Source organism: Lontra canadensis, unplaced genomic scaffold (assembly GCF_010015895.1).
Source record: "Lontra canadensis isolate GAN:19392208 unplaced genomic scaffold, GSC_riverotter_1.0 scaffold91, whole genome shotgun sequence".
Lineage (NCBI taxonomy): Eukaryota > Metazoa > Chordata > Mammalia > Carnivora > Mustelidae > Lontra > Lontra canadensis.
This window is the reverse complement of record NW_022631085.1, coordinates 824,499-846,183: the sequence shown is the minus strand read 5'-3', so window position 1 is coordinate 846,183 and position 21,685 is coordinate 824,499. Positions and strand designations below refer to the sequence as shown.

The 21,685-nt window shown below is 41.3% G+C and overlaps 1 protein-coding gene across 2 annotated transcripts in view; it reads left to right on the top strand.

Moving 5' to 3' along the window:
- IQCK (IQ motif containing K) overlaps positions 1 to 21,685 on the top strand; it is a 120,868-nt gene that overhangs the window by 15,069 nt on the left and 84,114 nt on the right. For both annotated transcript variants that reach the window (XM_032836177.1, XM_032836176.1), the window contains exons 5-6: positions 13,708 to 13,760; positions 13,897 to 13,974. In XM_032836177.1, the coding sequence (XP_032692068.1) occupies positions 13,708 to 13,760; positions 13,897 to 13,974 (131 nt within the window). The remainder of the gene's footprint in view (positions 1 to 13,707; positions 13,761 to 13,896; positions 13,975 to 21,685) is intronic.

Here is a 21,685-nt window from a genome sequence, read left to right as displayed (position 1 = left end):
ACCATCTATAAAGAAAGTTAATGGGCCTTTTAGTTTTGCTGTGAAATTAGCTGGGCGCTAGCCATATTTTATATTGTGTTAAACAACCATACTTTGTGAAAGATAAAGGGAAATGATTATTTTGTACAAATAGTTGGTGGAAGTACATCTGTGAATTGACAGTAGTTACTGTACAGTCATTTCTTGGGTATATACCGACATATGCGGTACACAGAGCAAACCAAAGGTAAATGAATATAGATGATGGAATCTTAATTTGTTAGCCAGTAAGCATAGAGTCACATGTCAGCTGGATGAGAGATGAAAATTGGGAGGCCTTTGCTCCAAAGTATTTTGGTAACTTGAAAATAAGTGTGAATTACTTTCGTAATTATAAAAAGTAGAAGTTATAAAGAAATAACATTTTCATTTTTTTAAAAGATTTTATTTATTTATTTGATAGAGACCACAAGTAGGCAGAGAGGCAGGCAGAGAGAGAGAGGAAGGGAAGCAGGCTCCCCGCCGAGCAGAGAGCCTGACTCGGGCCTTGACCCCAGGACCCTGGGATCAGGACCCGAGCCGAAGGCAGAGGCTTTAACTCACTGAGCCACCCAGGCGCCCCTAAATAACATTTTCAAACCCATCTATTTAACTTTGCTCCCCCATCTAGGTGATTTTCTTTCTTTTTAATTTTCACTGACACACTGAGTAAATCACTCAGCTCCTTCTTTTTACCATGTGTTCTATCTTTAACTTGGGGTACTTTGGCACTGAAATCCTCTGGTACAACTCCTTGTAAGTTTTCCTAATGACCCAGTACTGCCAAATTCAGTCACCTATTCCAGGGATGAAAAGGAAGCCAGTATGGAGGGAGCAGAGCACGCTAATGAGATGGGAGGTGAAGTGGCCAAGGTTGCTCTGTAGTGGCCACATCATATAGGCCAGTAAAGAGTGTGAGTTTTATTTTAGGAGCGGTGGGAACTCATCACAGCAGTGGTTCTCCACCTTACTGGACCCAGTACCCCCTTGTTGCACTTTAGAGAGCCCTCTTCATGTCCTGAAAGGAAATGCTTAGATAATATTTACTACCTACTTAACGGTTACCTGATTGCTGTGTTGTTGCATCATAAACAACCTGGAAACTTTACGGCTAAAACAGTGATTTATTATTTCTGTGGGCTAACTGTTCTCTTGGTCTCACTTCCACTCACTCAGGGGACTGCTTTCATCAGGTGACTGGGCAGGGCTGGGAGGCCCAAGCTGGCCTCAGGCACAGGGCTGGAGCCTGGGTGCTGGTTGGCTAGCCACATGCCTCTCATCCTCTAGTAGGCCAGCTGCGCTCCTGTACAGCCTGGTGGTTTGGGGACAGTGTTCCAAGAGGGCAAAGGCAGAAGTGTGACGCCGAGGCTCTGGAACTCCAACAGCATCCCTTCCACCACATTCTGTGGGTCAAAACAAAGTGCCACCCAGGTGCCCTGGAAATCATACATATATATGTGTGTGTGTGTGTGTGTGTGTATGTGTGTGTATATATATATATATATGTATAATTGGTACTACCCATCTGGAGAAAAATTTGGCAAAACCTAGTGAAATTGAAAATATACTCTATGACATAAAAATTTCCCTTCTAAATCTGAACTATGGCTAGAAAAACTCAGTCTTTGTAATAAGAAGCTCTGAAGAAGAACATTAAATGCAACATTGGTTAAAATATAAGGAAATGGAAATGACCTTAAAGTCCATTAACAGGATGCTGTATAAATAAACTTGAAAAACAACAACAACAACAACAAAACAGCTTTACTGGGGTGCCTGGGTGGCTCAGTTGGTTAAGCATCTGCCTTTGGCTTAGATCATGATCCCAGGTCCTGGATTGAGCCCTGTGTTATGCTCCCTGTTCATCAGGGAACCTGCTTCTCCTTCTCCCTCTGCCTTGCCACCCCAGCTTGGGCTCTCTCTCTCTTTCTCTCTGCTGTCTCTCTCTCAAAAAAATAAATAAAATCTAAAAAAAACCCCAGCTTTATTGAAGTATATTTTAGATACCATAAAATCCATTCACTTCACCCAAGCGTCCATCATGGATGAATGGATTTTAAAAATGTGGTATATCCATACAATGGAATATTATTCAGCCTTTAAAAGGAAGGAACTCTTCTTGTCCCTGCTACCACATCAATGTACCTTGTGGACGTTATCCTAGTGAAATAAGCCAGTCACACACAACACACACACAACATGGGTTCAGATACAAAGTATGATTTATATGTATGATTCTGCTTACATGAGAGGTACCTAGAGTGGTCAAATTTGGAGACAGAAAGGGGCATATGGTTGCCAGGGCCTGTGGGGAGGAGGGAATGGGGGTTGGTGTTTAATGGGTAGAGTTTCAGTTTTGCAAGATGAGAGAAATTCTGGAGATGGGTTACACAATGTGAATGTGTTTAACACATCTGAACTATATGCTAAAAAATTGTTAGGATGGTATTATGTACATTTTACCACAATTTAAAAAAACAATTTTGCACTCATTTTAACTGGAGCAAATTTATAGAGTTATGCAGCCATCACCATAATCTAATTTTAGAACATTTCCATACCCCCCCCAATCTTATTTCTGGTCACTCTTCACTTCCACCCCTAACCCCAGGCAACAGCTAACCTACTTATTATCTCCATAGATTTACCTTTTCTGGACATTTCCTATAACTAGAATCACATAATAGATGGTCTTTTGCGTCGGGCTTATTTCACGTTGTACAGTGTTGGCGAGGTTCATCTCTGCTGTGGCTTCGATCAGCACTTCGTCTTTATTGCTGCATATTTAATGGTATGGATACACTATATTTTGTTTGGGGTTGTTTGTCCTTTTTGGCTATTATGAGTAATGCTGCTATGAACATTTGCATATAAATATTATATGGACATATGTTTTCATTTCTCGTAGGTAGATATTGAGTAGAGGAAGCTGGGTTTTTACCTGACCTTGTTATGTTTGAGTGAATATTATAGCATTGAAGTTGGTCCAGACAACAGATCCCAATTTCACATTTTGGAATTTAATACCTAAATATGAAATATGGCTCCAAGGTAAGGGCTATTTCTTAATCATCAACTAAGTGATTAATCAGTGGTGACTGATGGCATTCATTTATAGAGTACTTCCTATATGCCAGGCATTATTTCACATTGCGATCTTATTTAATCATCACAGCAACCCTTGGAATGGGTGGTTTTACTGCCCCCATTTTGTGGATGAGGAAACAGAGGCTCAAGAAGTACCCCCATTCGCAAGGTGACTCAGAGGAAGAGCCAGGGTTGGAGCCCAGGAGTCTGGCTTCCAAGCTAGGCACTTAGTCCTACTGTAGCAATGCCCCCTAAGCTGAGGTTTCAGTGACCTGTGGTCACACGTGTTCCGGAAGCAAGTGATGCTCCTTCTAATGGTCATCAGAAGGTCAATAGTAGCCTAACACCCCTCCCTCATTCACCTCATTTCATCTCGTAACACAGACGTTTCATCATTTCACATCACTTAGAGGAAAAAGGGTGAGTGCAGGACAATAAGATATTCTGAGGCATAGGGGCACCTGGGTGGCTCAGTGGGTTAAGCCTCTGCCTTCGGCTCAGGTCATGATCTCAGGGTCCTAAAATCGAGTCCTTCTCTCCTTGGCAGGGAGCCTACTTCCTCTTCTCTCTCTCTGCCTGCCTATCTGCCTACTTGTGATCTCTCTCTGTCAAATAAATAAATAAATTCTTTTTTGAAAAAAAGATATTCTGAGGCATAGAGAGACCACATTTACATGACTTTTATTTCAGCATATTTTTTCAGCATATTGTTATAATTATTGTCTTACTGTGCCTAAGTTACAAATTAAATTTATCATAAGTATGTATTTATAGGAAAAATATAGTACATGCAGAGTTCAGTACCGTCCACAGCTTCAGGCATCCACTGGGGTCTTGGAACCTACCCCCTGTGGATAAGGGGGGACTGCTGTATGTCAATAAGTCTATTAGTGTTGAAAATACTTCCCTTTGAGGCTCTTGGAATTGCTGTCAGATCCAGTTTGTAAACCATGCAAGAAAATCTTATTATAACTTTATAGTCATGCTTCTTTTCTTTCTTCCTTTTAACAATGGCAGCATTGATCACTTCATTCCCAAACTTGGCTAGGAGTTGCTTTTGTTTCTAAAAATCAAAGTCATCCTCAAAAGACAAGACTTTAAAAAGAAAGTCAACAGGCTCTGACCTGAGGGTGACCCCATGGTTGTCTTACAAAATGAAGGGCAGTGGCTTTGTGACAGCATTTTCCTTTTCTGCTCTGAAGCTTTGTCCTCTGGCTTTCAGGGGCATGGCTTTTTGCCAGGTGGCTGTGGTAGCATTCTTGACGGGCTGCTACTTGGGGAGAACATGACCATTTGGCCATAAATTGCATTTCACTTATTACACATGGCATCAGTTAATGTTTGCTATGTAACAAAGTACCTCAAAAGTTAGTGGCTTAAAGCAACAATTTATTTAGTTCACTCTCCTACAAGGCAGTAATTTGGGCTGGGCTCAGTTGGGAGATTCTTCTGGCCTTGGCTGGGCTTGTTCACATGTCGGTGGGTAGCTACCAGGCAGGCTGCGTACCAGCTAGTCTAGAATGGCCTTAGCTGGGATGTGTCATCTTTGTTCGACTTGGTCTCTCAGCTTCCATCAGATGAACCCTGGATTGTTCACATGGTAGCCGGGCAGGGGTGTGAGGATTCTAGTAGAAGTTCTCAAACCCTCTTGAGCCTGAGGCTTGGAACTGGCACACTGTTACTTTCATGGCATTATATTGGCCAAAGCAAGTCACAAGTCCAGCTCAGATTCAAGGGCTAAGGAAAAAGACTCCGCCTCTTAATGGGAAGATCTATAAAGCTATCCCACAGAGTGTGTGGATCCAGGGAGGGGTAAAGACCAGTGACCCATTTTGTAATCTGCCTTGTACGCTGTATTAGAAATAGTATGGATTTGACAGCAGGTGGCAGGTTTGACTTCTGGCTCTAGCCTAGTGACTTCAGGGAAGCTGCTTGTTTCCAACTCCCTCCTCTCCTCATTTGTAAAGCACAGGTAGGATTATTGAGAGGGTTAAATGAGGCAAGGTGTGAAAGAGCAAACCCCAGAGTCCAGCCGGGTTCAAATTCATACTCTTCCATCTATGAGTAAAGGACTTCGGGCAAGGTATTTAACCTTTCTGTGTCCCTGTTTCCTAATCTGTAAAATGGGAATAATAGTAACAATAACAATAACAATAATAATAATGTGTAGCTGTCATGAGGATAAGTGAGTTCAGTAAAATTTAAAAGAGTGCCTGGCACAGAGAAAACAGTACACATTAGCTGTTGTGAACACGATTAACATGATGCCTGGGAAATAGCGAATCTGCAACAGAAATGTTGCTCCCCAGGGTCCCGACCGGGTGACCAGTTGTTGCTTGAATAAATGGAAGGTGGCATCCTTGTTACTAATTTCTGGGTATTACAGATGACCAAGGATGGACTTTCCTCATCATTCTAAAAATACTAGGGCCTTTTAAACATAATAGATATTTGTAAAAATCTAAACATAACTCTTGGAAATAATATGGTGAGCTCAGAACCTGAGAATGCAATATGAAAGCCCTCCAAGGCTGAAGAAGCTGCTAGAATCACTGCCACCGTGACCAAGAAAGAAAGAAAGGAAGACAGCTAATGTCCCAAACTTCTCTTGAGAATTAATGTCTAAAGGATTGGGAGCCATTTAAAAAAAAAAGAAAAAAAAAAAGATTCAATTGATTCTTTTTTAAAAGAACCAACCTTAGGAGTGCCTGGGTGGCTCAGTTTTTAGGCGTCTGCCTTCAGCTCAGGTCATGATCCCAGGGTCTTGGGATCAAGCCCTGCATTGGGCTCCCTACTCAGTGGGGAGCCTGCTTCTCTCTCTCCTGCTCCCTCTGCTTGTGTTCCCTCCCCCCCCATATCAAATAAATAAATAAATAAAATCTTTTTTAAAAATTAAAACTATGTAAAAGGACCTCCTTAAAATAAGTCATTGATCATCTTGGTTGTTTTGAGAGCCGCAATTTCTCCTGCTACTTTTGAGGAACAAGAAGCCTCAAATCATAAACTAATAACTGATCCAACAGATGTTTAAACTGTTAATGCCTTAGAATAATAAAAGGGTTACCCAGGAAGTAGGTGAAACAGAGCTTTCTTGAAAATCATATTTCTGTGTCCCAAATCAAGAACTATGGATTTTTCCATATTTCTGCACGAAAGATCATCTATCAGTGATTGACAGTGTTCTAAAGCAGAGGTCCGCAAACTATGGCCTATGGGGCCAGCTGCCTATTTTTGTAAAACAAGTTTTATTGGAATTCAGCCCCACTCATTCCTTTACAGATTGTCTATGGCCACTTTTGCACTTTTGTACTTTTTCAGTAGAGCTAAGTTGAATAGTTGTGACACAAGTCTAATATTTACACCTGCCTCTTTAAGAAGAAGTTTGCCAACCCCTGTTCTGAAAACCTGGAACTACCCAGATTTTTGTAGTAGTACCTGCTGCTCTTATGTGGGAGGCAGGGGAAGGGAAGCGTCATGAATAAGCGTAGAGTTTAGAGCTATGCTCACCTGAATTTAGGGCCCAGTTCTACCTCTTTCTAGATATGTGACTTTGGACATTGCTAGCATTGGAACCTTGTGATTTTAATCTTCCTAAGCCTGTTTCCTCCTCCATAAAATGGAAATAATAATGGTTATGGTTAGTAGTATTAAGAGAGTTTATCAGAATTAAATAAGATAATGCATTTAAAATGTTTAGCTCAGTGACTGGCATAGCTACAGTGAAAAGTAGCAATAACATAAGAACAAAATTAAGTTGGAGAAAGGTTCCTTAGGCTTGGAATAGAAGACTAAAACTGAGGGCAGTAGGTAAGGAAGAGGTGGGTGGAGACTGCCCTGTGGGGACTTAAAGACTGGTGGGAGATTAGACTCTGCCATGTGGAGGGCTCTGACAGAACACAATGATGAAGGGTACGGTAGGGGTGCTGGAGTCACACATGTGGGCTCGAATCTCCCCCTCCAACTTGTGCTAATTCTGGGCTCCTGGGAAGATTCCTTAAACCATGATTCTCAGTTTTCTTATCTGTTAAATGGGGAGGGTAATAATCCTAGTACCCACCTCACCAGAGCTTTTGAGAGGATTGAATAAGAAGTTGCATGTATAGCACTTAGCACAGGGTGGGTGTTCAGTGAGGGGTAGCCATTGTCTTTCAGGACTGTTTTGAGAGAGGGATTCAGGAAGAGAAGCAGCTGGCAGCAAGTGAGAAAACGGAGAAAACGGGACCGGGTTGACCGTGAAAAAAAGGAATAAATCCTGTTTCAGGCAGGAATGGTGAGATGGATCATCAGAGTCTCTGCCAGAAGCTTCCTTTTGCACAGGGCTTGACCAATTTTTCCATCTTCTCTGAGCAGAGGGCAGATCTTAAAGAGAGTGCTCTAGACCCCTTGATCTCTTGGAACCTTGTCTGTAAAGCTAGGTTGCAAATAATTTCCATACTGAGACAGGAGTTTTCGTGGGGGTGGAGTCTTCATGAAGACTTGCTTGTTCCTTGTTGAATCTTTGTTGACATTGACCTTCCTGGTCTTTTATTTATAGTTATAGTTGCCTTCCCTGGGACCCCTGGGCTGCCCACCGTCTATGTGATTCTGAAGGGGGAAGAGGTCTTAAGGCAGGAAATCAACTGTGCAATTGTTAAGATAGAACTTCAGCATTTTCTCAGATTGATGGTGATTAAAAGGCTACAATACCATTCCTGTTCTGTCATGAATTGGGTTGTATTCCACTGGAGCAAATTAAGTTTGAAACACATAAATATCATCATAAAGATTAGACATTACAGTTGGCTCAATGTTCCTGGTGATCCCCTGACATCGAGCCATGCCTTTGGATTAGCTTAATCGGAACATGAAAGATTAGAACTAAATGAGAATTTAATTGGACTGATATATCGAACAGAGCTGGCTTAGTGGTTCTGTTGTAAACTTCACTTGGGAATTCTTTCCAATGTATCTCTGAAAATATTTTGAGCACTCAGAGTGAGGTTAATAATTTTTGCCATAAGCACTTTTTGATAAAAGGTTGATATTGTTAGCAGTAAAAAATAGTATGAAGTCAAAAGAGTGTGTTATAGTTGGCTGTGTTAAGTATGTCGAACTAACCAGTCCCATATCTGCCAGTTTACTCTGAGGCCAGCCCCTCAAAATGGCAGAAAACCCCATTCAAACTCACTTCAGTGAAAAAGATTTTTTGTTTGTTTGTATTTGTACATGCTCTCCCATGAGGAGATCTTCCACAGCTTATCTGGGGCCCAGATGATGTCTTCATGACGTGGTTGCCTCTCCATCTCTTGATTTTGTTTCTTCTGGCTTGGCTCTACCCTCAAACAGTCCCCACCAGTGACACCAGCCTAGGTCTCATAGACTCAAGTGTACCTGAGAAAGAGAAAGTATCTTCCAAAGTTTCTAATTGAACAGACTCAGGTCTATTACCTACTTTGGAGTCAGTCCTTGGAACCAGGGAATTTAGTGGGCAGTGGACTGTTGGGCAAAGGGATGGATCCCTAACCTAATGCACAAAGCTTTAGAACTGGGGAAGGGTAGATCCCCAAAAGGAACTCAGAGTCCAGTGACCAAAAGAAGGCAGAAGGGATACTGGGCAGCTAACTTGGCTAGGACTCATTATGCTGCAAATAGCAGAAAACTGCTATTCATTCAGGGAATTAGACAGTTCTGAGATAGAGAAGGAAGATCTCAGGATTGATTTGATTTAGGAGCTCAGTGATGTACTCGAGGACTTGGTTCTCTTCTGCATCTCTGGTTGGCCTCTTGCAGAATTGGTTTTATCCTTAGGCTAGCTTCCCTCAGAGTGGCAAAACAGCTACTGCTACTGGCCTAGGCTTTGCCCCCACCTACTTCAGCAACAAGGAGAGAATGACCAAGCTCATTTAGAAAAGCAAAGGAAATTATTTCCCAGAAGCCCCAGCATATCTCCTCTCATACCTTATCAGTCTGAAATTGATTGCACACCCATTCTCCATTCAGTGATTCTTTTGGGCCTGGATAAATGTGGACCAGATTGGTTTAGGTCTCAGTGGCAGGTGGGGTGGGATTATCTGGACTGCCTTATCGGGGTTCACACCTGGAGCTGGAGAGGGGGTTAATCCTCTCTATTCATCACTGCTATAGCCCAACCGGGGATTGGCCGCTGGACATTAAGTTAATACCCACAGTGGGACCATGGCTTACTCATTTCTTTATTTCTATCTTCAATACAGGCTTGGCACATAGTAGGTCCTCAGTAAATGTTTACTGAACAAGGCCAAACTGGAATAGTCCACCTTGCGTAATTTGGAAAGAAATCAGGAGTTTTTTGTATGAGTAAAATGATGCCTGAAAATAAAGCTTATCTCAGCTTTGAATATGGATTAAATGCAGTCTGGATAGAGGTGATAAGACTTTCCATCTCTTTTCCTATCCTATCCCAGGTAGCATAAAATTTTCCCTTTCGCTTTGGTTGCTCATCAAATTCCATTACAATGAAGAGTGTTGTAAACAAAAGTTAGTATCAGGAAATTATTTCTAACTCCTGATAAGTCATTCGATGATCTCATGACACTAAAATTTGCCACTATGAATAATTCAGTAAAACAGAATCTTCTATTTCTTCTTAGAGTCCTTACCACCTAATGGTCATTTATTGTAATTTTTTATTTTTTGAGCAAAACACCCAAATATCTTTTAAAGAGTGCAAGGGCTTTGGTCAGTGAAGGAAGAAACTCCACTTCCTGGCCTTGACTAATAAGGGAGTTAGAAATACCATCAGCTTTTGTTTGAAAAAGTTTTCTAAGGAATGGAAAAAATAGATTCTCACAGGAAAGGTGTGGTAGAATTATTTTAGCATTACTCCTTTTAATTAAGAACACTTTTAGAAATGACCGCATGACCTCTGCTGAAAGTCTTGGTCAATACTTTGTGTTATGAGTACATATTTTTAGGTTCTTTTGAGAAGTATTGTTTTTCTCTAATGAAATTCTAATGCACTGTGGGAAAAACTGGACTTCTATTTGAAGTTTGCTTTGATAAGTATTTTGGCCTCTAGTTATCATCCAAGTATGTACTCATTTCTAGCTTGAGTTATTTACTGCTTTTGTCATGTCTCGGGGGGGGGTCTCCAGCACGTGGCAATTTACTGTGGAGAATACCTATGTGGGAAAGGAGGCTGTGACATTCTAGGTGCATGCCATACCCACAGCCTTAACTTCAGTCCTCTGTCCCTGCCTTGTCCACATCCCCATCACCCTGGCTGCAAATGATAGAGCCAGGAATAAGTGTCACACTTAGGGAGGCCACTCTAGGATGCCAAGTGGCTATAAAATGATCTGATACAATTGCTCTGCCCACTAGGGATGGTCTATCCTGAGTTGTACCTTACCAACCCAATCAGATTCTTCCTCCTGGGGAGTAGCGATGACAAAGGGCTTAGTCCCACACAGATCAAGAATGGGAATTGTTGAGCCACAAAGCTACTGATGGACGAAGCTACTGTGGTTAGCTAGAAATTGTGCCCTGAACAGCCATGGACATTGGTTACTTCTCCCTGAGACCTGCCCCCAGTCAGAGGAATTCCCATTTTCCTTCCACCCCTTTTACCTTTACAGTACCCCCCTGTGCCAGATAGAATATATTAGTGTTCACAGATGTTTGTGGGCTCCTCTAATGGAGAGACCATGTGACTGCTTTGGTCAAAGCAATGTATGGACGTGACATATGTCATTTCCAAACACGCTCTGAGAGTCAAAGCATGGTTCACCATAGTCTTTTCACTTGATAACTAGTGATATTTCAGAGAGAGTAAAGACAACATGGAGCAGTTGTTGATTGAAATGTTCATGTAACATGAGTCAGAAATAAACCATGGATGATAAAAGCCTCTCAGATAGCAAAATCTATCCTTAACTGATTTGTAAAAAAACAAAACAAAACAAAACAAAAAAAAACCTAGTAACCAAGGTAACCTGAGCATATTTCTATCTCTTGCAAACCCAGAGTCTCAATGAACACAATGTCATAGCAAGCCACACTTCAATTCACAAACCTCACAGCAGGTGCTTTTGACATTTCTGGGGTGGAAGTATATTCATTACCTGATGCAGATTCAGTGCCTGTCCAGTGCTAGAAGTTTCTCTCCCCAGTCTCTGCACCTCCAGTCTGTCTCCTGTACGCATACCCCACATGACCCCTGGATCGAGCTCTAGTTTCTGTCTTTTCTCCCTGTTGGGTTTCAGCCTTTTATGATGATGTTCTCCCCCGCCAACCCCTCCCTGAACTTTAGTACAAAATTTCTCCAGTATATAGAACAACTAAAAGACTTGCAGAGGGAACACCCACATATTTACCACCTCGATTCTATAGTTACCGTTTTGCTTTATTTGTTTGGTTGCATATCTGTCCACCAATCCGTCAGTCCATCCCTCTATCCATCTACCTTTTTTTTTGGATGCATTTTAAAGTAAGCTGCCGACTCATGAGGACATGATGATGCCTTTTCCCTTGACATTTAGTCTTTTTCCTTTTAATTCTGGATTTTAAAAAATGGCTTTTTAACCTTGAGGGTGTCTTAACTGTTTCCTCTGCCTGCCCAAACTTGGACATACTCACCCTTTAACAATCATGAACTCAGTGTATTTGTCCACATTACGTAAACCCTGGGTGCCCACACTTTCTTAATCTCGCTCCTTAATTTTTCTCTTGGTTACTTCCTCTCTTATCTCTTCACTCACCACAACTTTTCATTTGCTTTCCCTTCTCTCTTTCAGCTCCCCGGCAGATAATTTTTAAACTAAACAACAGCTGAACAATATCACCACTGTTCCAAGTGTCTGAGTATGCACGGCACGTCCACACTTGCCCAGAACAGAAGGAAAACACAATTTCTTCCATTTTATTTCTTTGCATCAAAAGTGATTAAATCTGTCTGCATGACCTTCATACATCAGACCATTTGGCTATTTTAAAAGTCTATTTAATAGAGTAAGTTAAGCTGCATTCCCTTGGTAGAAGGAATCTTTACCACCAAACGGCGCGGTAAATGCCAAGGGAACAATGCATCTTTTGTAGGACGGGAGAGAGAGACACTGTCATCTTACAATTGCTGAATTGTTTAAATTATTATATGGCAGTTCATGCTAGATACATATTTGCATTGTTGTACAAGTATTTTCTTATTTTGGTTAAAGATGGCTCTTTGAAGGGATAACCTACTCTTGCAAGGCAGGCTTAGAAAACCCCATTCCATGGGCTGGGACATTTAATTTTATTACCCTGACCAGGAATATTTCAATTTTTTAATAAAAGGCTATCAGCAAGAAGGTAAAAGACTGCAAACAATCTCCAGTAACTCAGACACCACCATATTTTATTTACTAACAGCTATAATAAAGCTTTCAGTAAAAAAATATTAAATGGAGCTTTCCTTTTTGGTGAGAATCAACTTCATAACCATCTTTTCAAGCTCATCTAGGATTATAAAGCTGAGTTGGCGGTTTTGAAGTGAAGGGGGAAAAATAGGAAAAAAGTAGGAAAATTTTCATGATAAAATATTATGAGAAGAAAATGAAGAGAAATTGTCCAGAATTATATCATTAATTTCTACTTTAAAAAAAATCAGAATTCTTGTAAATGGGTTCTTTCTTGGCATCTAGAAGGACAAATGGGGATTAGCGGATTAGAAAAGAAAGGAGTAGGAGTTAAAACTCTTCCTGTTGTAAGCAATAAACAACCGAATGCAAACTGGCTTAATTTAAAAAAAATATGTTCGCGGGGTGCCTGGGTGGCTGAGTCATTGAGTGTCTGCCTTTGGCTCAGGTCATGATCCCAGTGTCCTGGGATTGAGCCCCACATCTGGCTCCCTGCTCTGCCGGAAGCCTGCTTTCCCTGTCCTGCTCCCCCTGCTCGTGTTCCTGCTCTCACTGTTTCTCTCTCACTGTCAAATAAATAAATAAAATCTTTAAAAAAAAAAAAAATATATATATATATATATATATATATATATAAACATATATTTGCTCATATACAGAGGACATGAGCCAGGGGATTTCGGCTTTGTGTATAGCTGGATCCAGGATCTAGTACAGTGTTGTTAGGAATCGGCCATTGGTGGTCTAGCCAGCAGCATCTCCCTTCTTTCTTGCTAATAGAACCCCAAATTTATTCATTTTCTTTAGAGTTGCTGTGTCCTTCAGGGATGACTGGGCGAGGAGCCCAGTGCAGGGCTCAATCCCACAACCCTGAGATCATAACCTGAGCCGAAATCAAGAGTCAGATGCTTAACTGACTGAGCCACCCAGGTGCTCTTCAAGGTCTAGATTTAAATAAAATCCTTCTGTGATAATTCCAAAAGCATGTAGTTGCCGCCTACTATGTGCACTATCTTTTATTAGTCCCTGCTGTCAGAAAATAGGCTTGCCCAAAGACGACTAGAGAAATGTCCTCAGAATTCTTTGCATCACCCCAAGTTACTGTTTGTTGATATACTTATAAACCTCATAAAAGACTTGTGCCTATTTCCCCTAACACAAAAAAGCAATTATCCCCTCCTCCTTTGTCCTACTCAGACATGAGGACAAAGAGTATAATTTAATTCCCTCTTCTCTCTTTTCTCTTTAGAGAAAAAGAACCAAATTCATTGCCTGTGATTTTCTGACTGAGTGGTTATACAAGTAAGTTTTGTTTGTCTTCGAATATTCAATGACCCTAAGGGTTCAATAGTGTTAATTTGCAAACAGAATAGCAACATTTGACTTGAATTTTTGCTTATTGTTTTCTTGTCAACCAAACATATGGCATCGTTACCAGTCAAAATCCAAAGAGGATAGGGGAGGCTTTCACAGAATTCTTCTCCATTCCGTTTGTGGACCAGTGGCTGAAACATCAGTGAGTACCAATACAATGCCTCAAATAATTTCTTCCTATTTTAAGATTGTGTTCATGATCGTTTTCTCCAATCCAGCTAACTCATGTAACTCACCCAGGACTCCAGGTCAATTATATTTGTGGCTCTTATCTCTGGTTATTTTCAGTCTAGGCTAATCCTACCCATGTGATGATTATTCAACAAGCACTTCAAAAATAAAGTAGAAAACTTTAAAAAATTTTTATCCTAAGTAATTCATCTCTCCGTACTCTCTCCTTCCCTCTTCCTCCCTTCCCTCCCTCCCCACCCCCTCTTAAGGTTATTATGTCTCAAGAAATATGACTAAACTTTTCTAAACATTGATTTTTAGTTAATTTTTAGTTACCCATCAATTCTACTTTTAAAATATTAGAGCATGACAGATGCAGTTAAAACTGTCTTGGACCATCATTCTAATAGGACTCTTTTCTCCTCACAAATGTAATCAGTTAAGTCTATAGTGCATCCTTGCCGAGCTCATAGAATTGGTGGTTAATGTAAAATTAGATTATATCATAAAAAATTAGTAGTATTATTTGCTGTAAGTGAATTTCCATCAATATAATGATGATGATGAGAAATAACATTTATTGAATGCTTATGTCATTGTTCTCAGCATTTAACACTAATGAACTAACTTGATCCTCATAACGATGCTATTACCAGCCCTATTTTGCAGATGAGGAAATATACACATTATTCTGCAACTTGCTTTTATTTGACTCAAATATGTGCTTTGGAGATCTAGCCCTGTTGATTCAGTTACATCTCATTCATGCCTTTGATGGTGTTGCAATATATTTCATTTCTAGATTTGCATAATACACTCATTCTTACAATAAATATTTATTGAGTACTACAATGTGCCAAACATCATTCTAGATGCTGGAGGTAAAGCAGTAAACAAAGTAGCCCCAAATCCCTGCCTTAATGGAGTTTATATCCTAGTGGGGGATGTCAGACAATAAGTAAGTAATTAAATGCTGTAGGGAAAAATAAAGCAGTGAGGGGGGAATACAGAATATTTGAGGGGGCTTAATTTTTGCATAGAGTGGTCAAGAAAGATCTCACTTGGAAGATGACATTTAAGCAGTGGTCTACTATTTTAAGCCATAGGTGGAAGAAAGATAGCTCACTTAAGAGAAAATGATATATATTTAACCTGTTGTTTTGAAATGTTTTCATGCCAGCCCTTTGCAAGAACAATTTCAGGAAACTGAGGCATTAGAAAATTAAGTGAGCCTCATAAAACCCCACATTATACCGAACAAAAGACCTTAAATTAGGCCCTTAACCCTCAAATGTCACTTTTTTTTACTTAAATTGCCCTTCTTGAGAATGCCAAGTTGAGTAGACTCTTGACTTTCTTAATTTTGAGAATTAAATGTACCCCAGGTATTACCAGTGTTTTTTAAGAGGGTTTTTTTTTTTTTTTTAAGTAATCTCCACACCCAACACGAGGCTTGAACTCATAACCCTGAGATCAAGAGTTGCATGCTCTACCAACTGAGCCAGCCAGGTGCCCCATTACCAGTTTTTTTTTTTTTAATCTGAGAGTAGCTACACACTGAAGGAGAATGATATTGGAAAACCTTGTTTTTTAATTCAGCTTCTAAACTTGTGCCTAATTTTGCCCACTATGAAAATGGAAGACCCATAATGTATTGAGTATAAGTGACTAATAAATGGAATATTTGCATGTTTTTCTAAGACCAGGTTTTTTCAGTATCATTCTGTTGCTTTGCCTTGAAAATGAAACATTTTTCCCACTTCCAAGACCCAGTGAAAAAGAATCTTAAAGATATGAGAACTTCTCTAAAGAAGAGTCCTCTCAAATCCCCAGTCACTTATTATACAAATATCTTAATTTAAAATGGTTGCTAACTTCTGCTGGCAGTGCATATAAGTATACTGAGAAGTAGCCAAAGCAATCATTTCACTTTAACTCTGCAAGAACAAAAAGCTTAAGAGCTCTCACCTTAACTGGCATTTATACTCTCTATTTCCATAACCTTCCAAAGAGATGCCAAGAAGTATATTAAAACTATAAATTATATTAATCTAATTTGATGTAATAAATATTTATTGAACACCTACCACGTGCAATGCACAGAGCCTGGTGTTGTAGAATAAATTGAGATGAATCAAATATGGCTCTGGCTCTGGGGTAAGAGAGCCATGTTTACAACCAGCCATAGTTCCTGTAGTGAGTGTTGTAATACAGGTGAAAGCACTGAAGGGAATTAGGGAAGCATAAGACCATTCACAGACCCTCCAGACAGGCTTGGAGCCAGCCCAGTTAGGGCAGAGGCCAAGCTGGTTGGTGCCCAGATTTGGTTTTGAGAGGCAAAGACTCAGGTACTGTATCCTTCTTGAAGATATTTTTGACCAGATGAGTCAGAGAGATAAGTAAGAATGAGGGTAGGACCTGGGAAACAATATCTAATCCAGGTTTTTTGAACCTCAGCACTATGACAATTGGCACCGGATAATTCTCTGATGTGGGGCAGGCCTGTGCATTCTGGAATGTTCAGCAGATTCTCTGGCCTCTGCCCACCAGATGCCAATAGCACCTCCCTAAAGCCATCACCAGCAAAAATATCTCCAGACACTAGCAAATGTCAGGAGCATGAGGAGTTGAGCGCAGCAAGGAGCCAACCAAGTAGCCCCTGGTTGAGAACCTCTGACCTAACCCAGTGGGTTTCTACCTTGGCTGCACTACAAAGTCATCTGGGAAGCTTTTGCCTGGCTTCACCCAAGACCTGGTAAATGAGACCTATTAATTCAGGGTATAGCCTAGGCATTGTTGTTTGGGGTTGTTGTTGTTGTTATTGTTTTTTAATAGCTTCCTGGGTGTTTCTTATATACAGCCAGAGTCAAGACCTCATCCCTACAGCAGAAGACAGGCTGTGTCTAAATAAATAGTATAATTATACCAGTATAAATAGTATGCTTGAGGTAATAAATAGTATAATTTAGTCATTCCTCTGCTAAGCACTTTTACACGTATTATCTCATTTAATCTTACCGACAACACTAGTATGTAGGTACTAAAGCTGAAAGGAGCTAGGAAGTTTCAAACAAAGTGAGGTAGGTCTTAGGCAAATATGGTGATTGTTGGGGGTGCAATAAATGGTCGTTTTGGATAGGGCTTAAAGGTACAGATTGGAGGAAAATGAATTTTGAGAGAAAACTCCGTCAATGTTTTATAAAGGAAGCAAAATATAAACTAGCACTTCAGGCAGCTTTGGACTGGAGTTAAGAGCATGAGCTCTGGGGACAGACAAACCAGCATTCAAATCACTAGTCTACCACTTACTTGTCACATGACCCTGGGTGTTTTAGCTTCTATTACCATGTAACAAATTACCCCCAACGTTTAGGGGCTTGAAACAATAAATACTTATTATCTCACAGTTTCTGTGGATCAGGAATTCAGGTGCAGCTTGGTCGGGTCGTTCTGGTTCAAGGTCTCTCCTTGGCTACAGTCAAGTTGTTGCAGGGGCTATAGTCTTCTGAAGCTATGACTGAGCCAGAGGGGTCACTTTCACAATGTCTTCCCCACACGCTGGTGGCTGAAGGCCTCAGTTTTTCTCCACATGGGCTTTTCCATGGGCTGCTGAGTAGCCTCACCATGTGGTGACGCCTCTTTCAGGATGAGAGACTCAAGACCAAGAAGGAAGCCGCAGGCCCTTTTGTGATCCCATCTGGAAAGCCAAACACCTGCAACTTCAACCACGTTCTGTTGGTTAATTTAGTGAGTCTCTAAGTACAGCTCAAGTACCACGTTCAAAGGGAGTGTGATTAGGCTCTACCTTTCGAAGAGAGGAGTATCAGACCCTTTGCAGACATATTTTAAAAGCGCCACAGCAGGTCACTCTGTAACCTGGAACCTCCATTTCCTTCTAAGTGAAATGTTTAGTTTGGAAAATTAGGAAGATGCAGTGAAATGATGCACCTGCAAATGAAATCACGAGCAAGGTCAGCCCGTACTAAACTGTGGCTTACTAGTGCTACAGGTGCCGTCAAAGGACTCTGTGGACTTAGGAAGAGAGATACAACAGAAAAGGGTACTCAAGGCCAAAGGCAGGAAAGTGGGAGGAGGCAGGACTTGATCCAGGCACAGGAAACCAGCACAGCTGGCTCATAGAGCATGTGAAGATACAGGGATGGGATAGGAGATAAGGCTGGAGGGGAGTTAGGGGCTGGATTTTGGTTTTCAGTAAAACCATGAGGTTTGGGCATTATCCCATAAGCAAGAGAGCATATTAAAAGATTTTGGAGCAGAAGTATAATGTGAGCAGGCTGTTTTGGCAAGATAACTCCCAAGAATGCAGGGGATATGTGCAACTGGGGAAAACCTGATTACCCTCTTGAACTGGGACAACAGGAATGGAAAAGGAGGTACCTGGGATAGGTAGAGTGGATGGATGGTGTGGGATGAGTTTAGGGATAGAGAAGAGATGTGCCTAAAAAGGTGAGATTTGGGGGCACCTGGGTGGCTCAGTGGGTTAAAGCCTCTGCCTTCGGCCCAGGTCATGATCCCAGGGTACTGGGATTGAGCCCCGCATCATGCTCTCTGCTCAGCGGGGAGCCTGCTTCCACCTCTCTCTCTGCCTGCCTCTCTGCCTACTTGTGATCTCTGTCTGTCAAATAAATAAATAAAATCTTTAAAAAAAAAAAAAAGGTGAGATTTGCTGGGCAAATGGAAGGTCCATGATAGAAGAAAAAGACCTTGCCAGCAAAGCAAGCTCAAAGGTAAAGGCACATTGAGATTGAGGTGCCTCTAGGACATCCGTACTGGGAATATTGGCCTGAAGCTCAGAAGTGGGGTCTGGAGAGAAACATTGATTTTGGAATCAGGGTTCCCATGTCAGATGTACAGATTGAGCTGAGATGGACCACAGCTAAACTTTGGGAGTACCCCAGAGTTGGTTCCAGAGATGCAGTGAAGGAGGCACCTACTCTAAGTCATGTGGTTGGCAGTGGTGACCATGGCTAGTCTTCTAGTTGTTTGCAAAGCAAGTCATTGTTTGCACTTAGATTTTATGTTAATTTGAATGACCAGTAGGGCGGGAGATGGAGTATATTACTTTTCTATTGCTGCTGTAACAAATTACCACAAACTTGGTGGCTTTGACAAAGTTATTTTCTTACGGTTCTGGAGGTCAGAAGCCTGACATGGGTCTCCCTGGGCTAAAATCAAGGTACAGGCAGGGCTGCATTCTTTTCCAGAGGCTCTAGGAGAGTACCCATTTTCTTGCCTTTTGCAGTTTCTAGAGGCTTCCCATATTGGCTGGTGGTGCCTTCCTCTGTCTTGAAAGCCAGCAGCATTTCCTATCTCTGATCATGGGTTCTTAGTCACATTTCTCTGACTCTCTTTTGCCTCCCTCTTCAACTGTGAAGGACTCCTTTGATTACACTGGCTCGCCCACCTAATTCAGAATATTTTCCCCATCCCAAGGTCTTTAATTTAATCACATCTGCACAGTATTTGTTGCCATTATAAAGGAAACATAAGGTTCTAGGAATCATGATGTGGACATGTTTAGGCACCATTGCCTACCTCAAAGGGTAATGGAGAATATGGGAAAATTGAAAGTCCCTCACTCATAGGAATCGCCTACATTTTCTTGGGGATCACTGACATTTTGAAATGGTATTATGGGTTTTGCAAAAATGTTACATGCTCAGAGAAAGGAGTAAAAGCAAGCAGAAAAGCTAAAAGAAAAAGGTGCAACTCACCTAATAGTCAGCCCTCCCGATCTAAACATTGTTGACATTTTAGTGGACTTCTTTTCAGAGGCTTCTCTATGCATGCATACACATATATTAGATATAAGAAGATATATGTCTTGCTCTGAGACCAGAGCTACAAGTGAAAGGAAATTTGAGGTGGAAGGGGAAAAGCTGAGCAAGTTCATGGTGGGTCCTGTCATTCTGCTTGTTCGTGTAGGTGTGGAGGCATCTGCTGAGAGGGAGGCCCAGGCAGGTTCTGGAGGCTTGTGGGGGATGGAGGAGGGGGCTGTAGCAGCTGCCATTGTGAAATTGATAGGGAATCAACTAGGGATAAATAGGGATGGCCCAGCTGATGGCCTGAATTTGGGGTGCATATAAACAGCCTGCTTTTGTGATTTATCACCAGCGACCCTCTGCAACCCTGGAAAGGGGGTGGAGAAAACAGATGGTTGGGTAAAATCAGGGTTGAAGACTAGCAAAGCTAATATAGTAAAATGTCTAGACTGGGCCTAGGGGATCTTGAATAAAGGGAAAACATGGTTAACTTTTCTAAGAATAGTATCTTAGGTTTTTCTCAAAAACTACTATATTTTTGAAATTCTGTTAAGGAGGGGCACCTCGATGGCTCAGTCATTAAGTGTCTGCCTTCAGCTCAGGTTATGATCCTGGGTCCTGGGATTGAGCCCCATGTCAGGCTTTCTGCTACAGGGGGAGCCTGCTTCTCCCTCTGCTCTGCCTGCTGCTCTGTCTTCTTGTATTCTCTCTCTCTCCCTGTCAAGTAAATAAATAAAATCTTTAAAACAAATAAATAAATTTATTAACGATTTAACAACCTATTTTCAGAAAGAGAGAGAAACACTCCATTATGTGTTCACTTTGGAAGTAACAAACGAAAACAAAACTTGGAGATATTAAAATGGGGACCGTAGGGGTCTGTATGGATTTTGAAATTTCAATAGGTAGATCTTTTTTTTTTTTTAAAGATTTTATTTATTTATTTGACAGAGAGAGATCACAAGTAGACACAGAGGCAGGCAGAGAGAGAGAGGGAAGCAGGCTCCCCACTGAGCAGAGAGCCCGATGCGGGACTCGATCCCAGGACCCTGAGATCATGACCTGAGCTGAAGGCAGAGGCTTTAACCCACTGAGCCACCCAGGCGCCCTCAATAGGTAGATCTTATTTGGATCATGATTCAAAGAAAGAAAAATTAGGAGGCAGCTGATGATGTAAAGAATTATTGCTCTTTTATTTAAGGTATGATAATCATTTCATAGTCCTGATTTTAAAAAGTTATTACCTTTTAGAGAAACATGCTACAATATTTATGAATGAAAGATGAAGTATTATAATGTCTGTGGACAGGGTTGGGGGAGTGACATTCAATAACTGACATGCAGAACAGTATATTTGAAGCTGGCTGATGGTGACTTGGGTTCATTTTTGTTTTCTGTCTCCTTTTTTTGTGTCTTTGAAATTTTCCACAATAAAAAATTAAAAGGAAAAGAAACAATGAGATTTTTCAAAGCTCCTCATGACCGCTTGTTTGAATGATGGTTGTACTGTGGGCAAGGAGGTACCTTATGACTGGCAGAGTCAACTGGGAGGGCTGAGAGTTGTTCTCCACTGGAGGTGGCTAGAGTGACAGACAGTGAGGGACACTGAGTTTTCATGTGATCATGCTGAGAAACTCAAATGGCATGGAAGGAAAATGGCTCTTGGGGCCAGACCAGAGTAGCAGGCGTGGACCAAGTGAGAGTGGTGCTGGGGAGGCGTTGGTCGCCCTTCCTGACACCTGGCTCTGAAATGTGCATGACTCCCCAACAGTTCCCATACCTCAGCCTCATTTGCCCTTCACATCCTCCTTCTGATGCCAAATCCACTTCTCCCCAGCACCAAAGAGAAGGAGGGTTAACATGATCAGACCATGGCTCCAGTAATACTTTTCCTTTTAA